General features: G+C 43.4%; 1 protein-coding gene across 5 annotated transcripts in view; it reads right to left on the reverse strand.

The window, feature by feature from the left end:
• CTNNA2 (catenin alpha 2) overlaps window positions 1-12,827 on the reverse strand; it is a 944,841-nt gene that overhangs the window by 84,871 nt on the left and 847,143 nt on the right. For all 5 annotated transcript variants that reach the window (XM_032474170.1, XM_032474172.1, XM_032474171.1 and 2 more), the window contains 3 exons: window positions 8,998-9,090; window positions 8,253-8,409; window positions 898-1,098 (listed from right to left, as the gene is read on the reverse strand). In XM_032474170.1, the coding sequence (XP_032330061.1) occupies window positions 898-1,098; window positions 8,253-8,409; window positions 8,998-9,090 (451 nt within the window). The remainder of the gene's footprint in view (window positions 1-897; window positions 1,099-8,252; window positions 8,410-8,997; window positions 9,091-12,827) is intronic.

The following is a 12,827-nucleotide window of genomic DNA, read 5'->3' on the forward strand; positions in this document are numbered from 1 at the left end:
TCAGAGAGAGCAACCAGTCTGTGTATCTGTTGTCTTCCCTTGCTGTTCTAGACTAACCAATGTTAACAGAAGTCTTTGTCAATAACCTTTCCTCTGGAGAAGGAAACGTGTTTCTACAGCATGTCTTAGCATGTAGAACTTGAAACCCTGCCATTTCTGACCTTACAGAGACCATGTCTATTTTTTAAAAGCCCAGTGGGTTCCAAAGTCCACGGCCAGACCTGAGAAGAACCGCCCTCCAAATTTGAGGAGAGTTCCTTCTGTGAATACACAGGACTCGATTCATTATCCATTCATAACTCCATCCAATGTAGAGTTAAATTCTCTTTCTCTAGCCTTTGGTTTTTCTCTCCTTTCCTGGACCTCCTCTTTCCTCTCATTCCCCGACATACACAAATGGCACAAGGCGTGAGGGACCTTAGGAAGGGTCTGAAGCCAAGAGACACTTGTCAAGAGGAAAAACTACTAAAAAAATTTTTCTCTTCTCCAGAAATAGATGGAGAAATGTTTTTCAAGTTCAAGATTCCAAGTGCCAATCACATATCCACTATGTATTTTTTTAAGAGTTGTGATTCTTTTCCAGTCTCTTGACTGATTCAAAACTCCATTTTCACACCTGTAATGAGAGCTCATAAAACTCTGCCTACTTTGTAAGGTCCTTGTGAGAATCAAATGATAATGCATAAAAGTCACAGAGCAGTACATACACGCAAAACAATACATTGTTATCGGCTAAAGTATTTCAATTCAAACTCAAAAAATAAAGAGCACCCCTTTTGTGATCATGTGTAATTCAGCAGCAGAAAGACCTATGGAAAAACAATGAAGCAGATTTATTCAGGTACAGAATTTAATCACGGTCCTGACATTTTGGCCAAATCTAACATCCATGGTTACCTGTCTCCGAGAGCAGTTTCGTAGCTTCCAGCACCTTCTCAGTGTAAACGCCGGCTTCGTAGTTCTCCATCTCCGCATTGATGATGTGAATCACGCGAGCGGCCCGGCCCCTGATGGCCCCCGCGGTCCTGTCCAGGGTGTCCACGTCGCCCTCCTGAAGGGCGATCACACACTTGTTCACATCCTCCAAGATGTGGTTTTCTGTGGAGAGGACGCACACACATTTATATGACTTTACCCCACTCACACACTTAAAAACCAATCGAAGGGTCATTAACCCTCATAAGCCGTCCCCTCGCACATCTCAAGACATGCCTAATAACATGGAAATTGTATTTTTAAACCGTACTTTGTAGTTACAATAGTGGTTCTCAAACTTGAACATCAACTGGAAGACTTGCAACGTCATAGAAACTGCTGGTCTCCAATTCCAGGGTTTCTGATTCACTAGGTCTGGGGCCCAAGAAATTGCATTTCTACTAAGTTCCCAGGTGATGCTACTGCTGCCAGTTTGGGGAACCACATATTGAGAAGCACTAAATTAAAAAACAACCCCTTTCTTTGTTTCAATGTTTCAGGTTTATTGCGTGAAAAAGTCTTTTAAGAGTGATTGTAGAGACGAACAGGAAGCCACCCTGACAAAGCAGAAATGTTTCTAGATGTGGCCAGAGTCACACTTGGCTGATGTTAGTTGGATCATGTTTTTTTATTAAGGAAGCATTTAACGGAAACTGTAAAATGAACACACATCAGCCCATCAGTCTTCTAATACCGTGTCATGCACACGGTACATGCAATGGGAAACTGGTCAGGTGAAGAGGGTCGCAGAGTTCCTCATGACTGAAATGCAGTCCATTCTGCAGCTGGTTCCCTCAGACTGGAGTCAAGGTCAGGGACCACGCTCCACCGTTGTCCAAAGTAGAATCCAAGTAGGCAAGGTGAGAGGCTTCCCTCTCCACCAGCCTAGAGAAAACATGCAATCTGGCCCCTCACAGCTTTGCAAGTGTGCAATTTTGTCTTTCTCATGTCCAATGCGAGATCTGTGATTATGTCCCTTAACCATTCTTTAGAGACAGCATTCTAAGGAAATGATCAAAAAGTTTAGTGCTCTGAATAAAGAAAAGAACTAAAGCTGAAAATACACACACACATGCACACCCCCCCACTAACAAACAGAACCAATTTGGAAGTAGTCTTAAGTAATCCAGTAACACTTAAGAAATTATAACTACCAAAGTCAATGAACACTTAATAAAGGATTAAAAGAAATGATTACCCTTTTAAGAAGTTTCCAGAGCTAGTTCTGATTTTTAAATTCCTAAGGAAAGAGAGCTGGGAGGATACTCTCAGAAAATCCCAGTCCCTGCGCATCTCTCCTACTTACATTAAACCAACCACTCAGAGGGAACGTTCGTTCTTAGGGGACACTGGAAAGAAAATTGCAAAGTATAACAGATGTTCCTTAAAGGACCCCAGACAATACGATTTCCTCACTCAACTATTTATCCATTTCTGATTCCTTCCTCCTCTAGGTCTTTCATTTCAAATAGAAATTAGAATAGAAAAAATAAACGGAATGTTTACATGTTAATATTTAGTTCTCTTAAATTCACAAGAAGTGGTACTTTCTGAACGCTGATATTGTTCTGAGTAAAAGAGAAAAACGGTTGTGAAAACAGAGACTTGGAAGTTTTCATTTTTACTAAGGAACTTTTGGAAAGCACCCCTTTGCGAGGTCTTGGATTGGATCACGCAAACTCACCTAAAAGAGCACCTGAGAGAAAAAAGGTTTACGCAAATGAAACGGCACAGGATTTTAAATACAAAATGTTAATTTCAGTAGGGCTCCCTAGGGGAGAGGGGGTAGCTCAGTGGCAGTGTGTGCTTAGCGTGCACAAGGTCCTAGGTTCAATCCCTGGTACTCCCACCAAAAAAATAACTAATTAAATTAATAAATTAACAAACCAATAGGACTCCCTTACTGCCCTGCTGCGTTCCTCCAGACAATAAAATAATCCCTGGTCCCTGAAACTGAGCAACCGAAAAGGTCTTCACATCAAAAGTAGCAACCAAGTGCCATTTTCTCTGAATAACAAGATATAAGAATAGGCAGAGGTCGCACTTTGCTGTGCATAGTTTAAAAAGATGGGATTTTGGAACTGAATGCAAAACAGAGGAATGTGCTCATGATCTTAGATACTAATGTCTCTGGAGTTAACAAAATTTAAAAATTAAGAAGCCAATTTGCGACCTAATATCTTAAAACGAAATGATAGTTTTTTAAAAACTCTTTCCCAAATTTAAATATGCAACTAATTTAATAAGAAAGCAAGAAAAAGAATATGCTTTGATATGTGTGATGACAGTTGACCCTTGAATAACAGGAGTTTGAAGTGTGCTGGTCCTCTTATATGCAGATTTTTTCAAAGGCAAATACCTCAATACTGTGGAGCCCAGTTGAATCCACAGATGAACCTCAGATAAGCAGGGCTGACTGTAGAGTTACATGCAGATTTTCGACTGTGTAAAGAAACGTTAGTGCCCCTCACCTCCAAGGTTTTCAAGGGTCAATGGAGACATATTTGAAGGAGGCCATGATATTAATAGCATTGCTTTTAATCAAATTGTCAACTAATCTCCTCAATGGTTATTCAGGTTGATCATCAGTGAGTAAAGTATTAATTTTACTAATTTACAGTTTACTCACTGACTCAGTTTTCTGAATCAACTTTTTCTTTTGAAATGTTGAGCTAGTTTACTCAGCCTTTCCCAGCTTTCCCCAATTAGAGGTGCCCCTTTCACAAAAAAAAGGAATCAAAATTCTCTCATGACAGTAGTTATACCAATGGTTAGTACATATATGTAAAAGCCACTACGATCAAGAATGTTTTTACACAGATTTGCATTTTATTAACCTAAGTACCAACAATGTATCTGAAAAAGAGCTAGACCTGTTTTTGTAGACATATTATTTGATCACAAAATCACACTTGGTATGTATATATGAGGTGGGAAGCCCCATGAAAAGACTGGCAGGACCCCCAGCCAGGGCCACTACTTTCCCACTGGTGCCATTATCTAGTTTTTTTTTTTTTGCTTCTGTAAAACAGCTTGCTTCTAGGAAAGCGGAACTTACCCCTAAGATTCTATTTGTTCCCAAAGCTCACTCCTGATTGGTCCATTTCTATCACTCCTGAATGGTCCATTTCTAACACCTCATTTGCATAAAGCTCATTCTTGATTGGTCCACTTTGTTATACCTTATTTGCATATGATGTTGCAAAATGTTGCAAAGTCTTGACTGGTAGCCTATAAAAGCCCGTGTAAACCTACAGATGGGGTCTAGAGCTTGGAGTGTTAACTCCTCTGGGCCCATTGGCATAATAAACCTGAGTTCTCCAACCCTTCGAGTGCTGCTTGGTCTCTCGCCAGCATCCAGGTTGCTGTCACACTGAGCTGTAACACACTTTGCTGTAACATATGGATTCCTAGACCCCTTGTAATAACTTCTCCACTTCTGGTCTCTACACCCTGAGGTCTGGGGCTCACAGGTTTAGAAGCGCTCTTGTCTCCTATCTAGCAAAAAGGGCAGCAAGTAATTTGAAGGCAGAATCCACACTGGATTCATACTTTCATATCTGACAGCACCTTGCACACGGCAGAAGAATCAAAGAAGAAATTCTAAATAAACATGTCCATTGAAGAGGAATAATCAGCTACATATTTTTATCCTCGGGTATTCTCAAGAGAAAGAATTCATTAAGTAAAGAGACAGGAATGCTGTTCCAAGTAGAAAATAACATAAATGAGAGAGTAATAATAAAAAGCATGTGTATTCCAGAGATGATTCTGTCGTTGGCATAAACCACTTAGATACTTTGGACGTGATGCCCAGATGTGAAGTCCGGTATTTAATCATCATGAAACATTTGACTGCAACGTTTTTTGTGATAAACTTCCTTGGAGTTTTGCAACCTTACTATCTCAAAAGAAAAGATGCAGTTTTGTTAAAAAGTCACTAATGACCAAACTACTTAGTCCTTATAAGCTATAAAGCTATGGTTTTTAAATTCAGAAACAAAGTTCATTCTGTGAATTTTTTAAGGAAACTAACTCAAGACCCTGGAGTCAAAAAAAAAAAAAAAAAAGGGAAAAGGCAGACAAAAAAAAATTTTTAGACATTATGGGATGGAGTTAATAGCTTTTTCAGATCTTAGATGCTTGCTATTTTCTGAGCCAAGCCCAAGAATTAAACTGTCATGTGGTTAATGCCAAGATGCTCATTTTAAGACACTATTAAAAATTGTAGTTTTTGCCCACTGGGAAAACTTTAAGTGTTCTAACACAGCCATTTCACATTTTTATGAGCGCAGACCACATCTGAAAATTGGATTTGCTCCTGTAACGTTAATAGCATCATCGCTCCCCAGACTTGTTGCATTTCATATGGACAAATTAAGGACTCAGACATACATGTTCAGGTAGCATGAAAAAAGAAAAAAAAAAGAGAGAAATTCTTTAAAAAAACAAAACAAAACTTTTTTTGTTTTCAAAATAGAGTTTCCTGCCAGAATAGATATTCCCTTAAGAAGAAACTGAGACATAAAATGTCATTAGTGCCATTCCAAAATATCTCCTGGGCCAAACTTGCAATTTACTGATGCAAATGTTTTGGCTCCAGCTCAGAGTGGCAATGAGGAGTTTCCCCAAAGATTGGTCCGTGTCCACGGTCTACCAGCAGGACGGAGCGGGCTGTGCCGTTATTTGTCAAGCCCATCTGTGGAAAGGTGCCTGCCGCCTCTGACTGTCAACTCCAAAGGCAAGCTTCGGCGGGCCCTGCCAAGACTGGCTCCCTGACAGTGCCTGTTCATTTCCCCGTCATGGCATGCCATGGCACCTGTACCACTGGGGTTGGACGGCGCAGTGTTATCAGCGGAAGCCACAGCCATTTCTTGTTGCTGGTAATAATGAGATGCACAAAGGGATGGCAGGGAGAAAGATGGCAGAGAGGCAGGCCCGGTGGAAAAAATTAAGAAAAGCTTTGTGCTATTGAAACAGTCTGAGATAAGACGGCCTCACCTCTCTTTTCTCTACCCTCGGAAATTTTCCTACATGCATTTCAAGAAAAGGATGAATTGGGGAAGTTTTAAGTTCTGAGATGATTCTGCTTTGAAAAAGGTAGTATATGGGTGTTTTCTACTCATTTGTAAACAGAAGGGCGGCAAGAGTAAGATTTCCAGGGGCTATTAGGATGGCTGTGTGAGAGGCGAGGCTGGTTAGAGAGTTCCCCTACCCATTGCTGGGGACCCCTCTCACCATCCCAGCAAGGACTGACCACTTACTAGATGCCCAGTCCTGGCGGCAATCCTTCTGTCCCCACCACCCGAATCCCCAGCAAGCCTATCCAGTTTCCAATCCCCTCATGAGAGATGCATTTCTCGGGTATCTTTTAAGTCGTTAGGACTCAGCCATCAGGGAGGCAAGAGTCCCAAGAATGGCATCGTCCTGAGATCTTCATCAGCCAATCCCTAGAAACGGGTGTGTTGAAAGGAACAGCTTCTTTGACAGGTCGTCAAAAAACCGAGCCCTTTGGGAGTGAAGAACAAGACAGGTTTCTGGAAAGGATGAGAGAGTGGAATGAAGGGGCCAGAGCGGGGTGGGGGACAAGGGAGCTGTCACGAAACCTGGAAGCAACAGAGGAAAATGCCCTTCTGTCTTGACTTACTGAGAACCATACTGATTTTGAAAAGAGGATAATCTCGATTTTAAGAGCAACTCTGCCAAGTTATCTACCCTCTGAGTGATCTACTTTTCTCAAAGAAGACTCAGAACAGTGACGCCTATCTGACAGAACTTTGGTGAGAATTAAAGCAAACAGCAGAGGGTCAGGCAAATGAGACACTGAGCACCTGCTCCCTCATTGCTTCCCGTCTAGCTTGCCTTGCCCTCCATGATTTCAAAGTTGGCTTTTTCATCATCCATCAGGTCTACAGACTCTCAGACAAGCTTTAAACACAGGCCCCCAGTGGGAATCCATTACCTGTTTCTTCATGAAAATAAAGACTACAACCAGAAAAAAGTTTCCAAATAGATTAACCATCCCCGCAGAAACCCCAACCACGCTGTTGCAGCGAAAGGCCCTGTCTGCCTGGATCCACCAAATAGTGCCACAGCCCCTCCCGCTCAGACCTCAGGAGGTCCCTGTCCAGGCCGGGGCACACCTGAGTTGGCAGGTCTGCATTCCATGCACCTGCGGGTAGAGTCAACACCTGGCCAATTTGAATTTTCAAGGGTCATTGGGTTATTTTAATGCCTTGCAAAGAGGTTGATGTTTCCAGCGACCTCCTCCCCGACTTCTCCCAAAGAAACTCTTCTAGGTGAACTGGGCCAAATGTGTTTGGTCAAATGTGTTTGGAAAAAGGCCCATTAGCTGGCTGGTAGCCCAATGTTGAAACAGCACTGATGAGTCCGGTTAAAGGTCAAACTGACTGCACCGTTATTCAAATGCACTATCATCTTTCGGTCTGGCTTCATTTATAAGGAAGAAAGTTCCAATTTCTTCTTTTTTAAAATTCATTAATTACTTAAATTGAAGTATAGTCAGTTACAATGTGTCAGTTTCTGGTGTGCAGCACAGTGTCCCAGTCATGCAGATATACACACATATATTCGTTTTCATATTCTTTTTCATTAAGGGTTATTACAAGATATGGAACACAGTCCCCTGGGCTGACTAGTTCTGTTTACTTTCTCTCACTTCCTTAACACAGCCTTACGGACAAAGGCTCAAAGCCTCAAGAGCTACCAGGTGCCTTCAAATGGGTTCATTCTGTGGCTAACATTTCCTCCTGGCTTATCACAGATCCGGGTAACTGCACTTATTGGGGAAAAAAACAAACAAAACAAGAAAACCCCTTAACACAGCCAAATTGGAATAACTAGTTGATTTTTTGATATTTAAACATAACCAATCTCATATCCCATACCTTTTCAGATGGGTGATTCAGATGCATCAAAGGCCATTCTATTAAAAACAAACAAACAAACAAACAAAAACTCCAGGTACTAAAAAGGAACCTAAGTCTAGTTAAATAATCTCTTCAGGTTTCTAACATCTTGATCGGAAAGTTGTGTTTCCCCGCCCCCCCCCCCCAATGCTCAGACTCAGCGTCTCGAAATAACGTGCACAACAGAGAAGAATTTCAAGAGAGAGACGCCCACCACGTCTGCAGGGATGGCTGAAAGCTCAAAAGGGCAAGGAGAGCACTTAACACACAGACCCGTGACATCTGCAGGATGCTCCTCGTCCTGCTCTGCTCCTTCAGCTGCCTTGCAAAGGGCCCGTGAGTGATTACCTGAGACGGAGAGGAAGTCGTCCACGGAGGTGATGTCGTCCACGGCCTCCGTCAGCACTCGGACCTGCTTTTCCCACTGGTCTTTGAAGACGTCCATGTTGTCCTGAGCGACTTTGCTCTGCGGCCGGGCAGCCAGCGTGAGAGCAGCGTTGATGACCTGTTTGTTAGAAACAAGCCGGGGATGCGCTGACCACACTCTTTCAAAAGAGGAGCAAGCAAGTATAAGACCTTGTTGAAACCCTGGTCCCTAAGCTTCTACAAAGAAGCCAGTTCGCAGCGTTCAGAAGGACAAACAAAACACAAAAGATGCAGCAGACTACGATTAGTTTTTGTTTGCTTTTCTTCTTCTTCTTCTTTTTTTTAAGTTACAGTCGTTAGCCTCAGGTTTCAAAAGCGTTTGCCAGACAAGTCTTACTTAGCACGGATGTGGCGGGAATATAACTCCTGTTCTACACGTGCAGGTGTATAATTTAGCTGTTGAGACAAGGTGCATAGATAAGGGAGCATTTGAATACCAGCCCAGAACAAGCAGGACGAAGTCTGTACGAGTGGGAAAGAGAAAAATCGCCCCAGAAAGCCTGAAGAGACTGGAGGAGGTCGCTCCTTCTGAGGAAGGCAGAACTTGAAATGGCCCGGGAGGGAGGGCAGCACCTCCCAGGGAGAGGCGAGAGGGCAGGACACGAGGCCCCGAGCGCAGCGGACCCCAAGGAGCCCGCCGCTGAACCGAAGCGCAGGAGGGGCTTACCTGGGGACACAGGCTGTCGATCTGCGTGGCCGCCATCCGAACCAGTTTCACCCCCTCCTCGTTGTTGGAGATGGAGCAGGCCAAATTGGCAACCTGCATCGAAGGGGATTTAAGTGAAAATCGCGCTGCAGCCGCGGGGAGCGCACCCTGCCTCGTGGCCCTTCGCCTTCTCCGCAGGGCGCCACCTCCCGGAAAATCCGTTCGCAAATGCAGTGAGGGCGCCCTTCTGTGTGACAGCAGATATTACTGGATCTTTTGTGAGTCAGCATCTCTGCCCAAAGAACACGGTGTTAATTGCAAAGCACTGCTTCACGATTCTCAGGCACACACGATAATCACAGTGATGCGTTCTACCTGCGTTGCTCTGAACGCTTTTCCCCCGTGGACCGCCCTGACCCACCCACACACGCTCCCCCGAACTCCCTAAGACTCATCCCTGAGTGCACAACACTACGACCTTGGCCATGCCAAGACTAAACTCTGACCAGCGAGAGAGAGGCCACAGGTAATGCTTTGGATTTAAAAGAGACTCCTAGTAAACTGGAAAGCAGAGTCTGCTCCCCGAAAGAACCCGCGATCTGCCTGTCACAGTCCGTCGGGAAGACGCCAGGCCAGGGTAGTCAACGCAAATGCTTTCAGGCAGATCTGAGAAGTGGGCAGAAAAGGCTCGCGTAGTCCACGAGGCCATGGGAGAGTGCACGGCAAATGAGAACGTGCAGGTCTGGTAAAAAGACATTCAGAAAATAATGCCATTTGCAGCAACACGGATGGACCTGGAGATCGTCATTCTAAGTGAAGTGAGCCAGACAGAGAAAGAAAAACACCATATGAGATCGCTCATATGTGGAATCTAAAAAAAAAAGACACCAATGAACTTATTTACAAAACAAAACAGAAACAGACGCACAGACATAGGAAACAAACTCATGGCTACCAGTGGGGAAATAGGGTGGGAAAGGTTAAATTGGGAGTTTGAGATTTGCAGATACACACTACTATATATAAAATAGATAAACAACAAGGTCCTACTGTAGAGCTCAGGGAACTATATTCAATATCTTGTCGTAACCTATAAGGGAAAAGAATATGAAAAAGAATATATATATATATGTATGTGTATGAAACATTATGCTGTATACTAGAAACTGATGCAACATTGTAAACTGACTGTACTTCAATTAAAAATGAATAAATAAAGGCATTCAAATTTGACTTTTTTAAACATCCTATACCAGCCGAAATAGCTGAACTGAATTCAGCTTTCCAGGTAAAGCATTTCAATGTGTGCTATTCCTTGTCTTCAAGGAGTGAGAATTGGTAACCCACGGTCAGACTGACTGGCCAAGGTCAACAGCACACAAAGCCAGCACTGAAAACACGGATCAGTGCCCTCAGGCTGATGTCAAGAGGACAGGAGGGTGGGGACTAGAAGGGGCAAAGGAGAGGAGAGGGGCTGCCAGGCCAGGAGCAGGAGGGCAACGAGAGCAAGTGATTAGCAGAGAGAGGGTCCCCGGGAGCCCCGTGGCCACTGCCGTTTTGAATCCAGCTCACATCTGCTCTCCAAAACCAGATTACGTCCCTCCTGTGCCTCAGTGCCCTGAAATATTAAAATACACCACACGTGTGCAGAGTGCCTAGTGCAGAAGGAACCCCAGACAGTACGGAGCAGTAGGAAGGAGTGCAGAACTGGAGACCAGGAGGCTCGACAGCTAGCCACTTATGTAAGTCACTTCCGGTTCGGAGCACTGTTTCCTTAGCAGGAGTTGGGTGGATGGGGAGACAAGGAAGACCACTTCAACAAATCCTAAGTGCAAGGGATCTTGTTTTGAGGCTTTTGAGGAAGAACACATCGTCTACTGCAGTGAGAACAGGTACCATGAGAAACCAGATGGAGTTCCAAAAATTATTGCTTTGTTTCTTACATTTCCAAGTTTTCCTTTGATTCTTCAGCTAATTTTCATTATGTTACTTAATTTTCAAAGCGGAGGACAAATATGCCTTCTTGTATTCACTCAGAGACGATGAGACGCCCAGGGCTGTGAGACTCCGTGGAGGCAGGGCAAGAACTAACAGTGCAAGTTCTCAGTTTCTTTTTTGTTGTATCATTGTCTCCACTCCGAGTTTTTATTAATTTTTGTTATATTTGTATTCCCGTCTATTTTCTATTCCAAACCCCAGATTAAGAATAGGACATAGAATTGGTGCTCAGTTCCTGTTTAAAGAATTAAAGAATAGCTTTTTAAAATTGCATGTAATGATTTGGAATACATCATAGGTCAAAGAGACTCTCAGCAATAAAGCTGGCAGACCTTTAATTTGGCTAGACAAATTTTCACATTACTTTCTGGCAGATATTGACCAACACCACGGTGTGCAACAATGGTGCATCCATTGTGGTCCATTGTTTGAGTCCAGAATGCCGTGTCCCCTGTCCATGGTGGCATGACAGATCAGGACGGTGTGGTGAATTTTCCAGAAAGAAATATGTATTTAATTTATAACTCTGTCTTTTGGCCTCATGTTAACATTCTTCCCCTTTATGCTGTTGAACAACCTTTCTTTTTACAAAATGACGATTGCAGATGACGGTTGTGTTTGCCCTTTATCCTCCTTGCTTGCCGTGGGACAGACACTTGAGGTCACACTTGTGCGTAGCACTGAACCGTTGCCAAAGGGCTTGGCATATGAGCCTATAAGGACAACATGAAAACTTTAAAATGTTGCAGGGATCAGGTCTTGGGTAATATCTGCTTGCATCTTTGAAAGATGAAAAATAATAAATTACCACCATTCTCAGGGAGATAAGACTCTAGACCAAGCAAGCATACAGGGCTGTTGACATAAAAAATATTTATAAATAAGAAAGAGCAGCAGATACGACGTATCTTTTGGTGGAATGATGTAACACTACCTGTGTAATGTTCTTGCCGAACCAACAACAACAGTAACAAAAGCAAAACCTGGAAATAAACAGCCTTAGGATCAAGTCTCAATTTCCAGAAAATTCAAGAGACAAACATGTCAAATGAAACTTCATGGGTGAGGTCAGGAAGACCGTGACGGCGACAACCAGTGGGAAAAAAGTCAGAGCTCTTTGGAACCCGAATAGAACAAAGAAACTGTTACATCGACAGCTATAAATATGGCAACGAATTAATGTATATAAATAAAAGTACACTGTGAAACAAGTAAATCTAACTGTTGACTATGTGATGATATGAAGGAGTTAATATTATAAAGCATGCAAGTAATACTTCAGTTGTTTTAATTAATATCCACAGCTTTTAGATATATTTATCTCTAGATGCGGGTGAGATGCTGTGTGATTTCCCCATGTGACGTTACCTCCGTGATAACCTCTGATGGTTCATTATCCATGCCACCCTTTTGGATATGATTGACACTTTCCGTAGCAAAGTTTTTTTTTTTTTAGGTAGTAACTACATTCTATTATATAACCAGCCCTGGTAAAATACTTTCTTGCACTTGTCTGAGTCTCCAGGGAGCCCAGGATAAGTCAGGGAGAAGCTTGAGTGTGATCTGGAGCTAAGGCTTGCGGACAACAGAAGAGTTCCAGCTGAGCACAGAAGGGGATACTGTCATGGGCGAGGGGGGGGGAGGCTACGGCTCAGTGGTAGAGCACGTGCTTAGCATGCACGGGGTCCTGGGTTCAAGCCCCAGTACCCCCATTAAAAGCAAAAGCCAACGACTGAGCCACAGAGGTGGCTCTCCAGACCACACATGCTAGCCCAAGGTCCCCAGGCAGGAGCTGATCCTGGGAACGTTGGGCCTGAGAACTGGACTCCTGTGTCAGGGAGACGCCAAACAGA

This window comes from Camelus ferus, chromosome 36, assembly GCF_009834535.1.
Source record: "Camelus ferus isolate YT-003-E chromosome 36, BCGSAC_Cfer_1.0, whole genome shotgun sequence".
NCBI lineage: Eukaryota > Metazoa > Chordata > Mammalia > Artiodactyla > Camelidae > Camelus > Camelus ferus.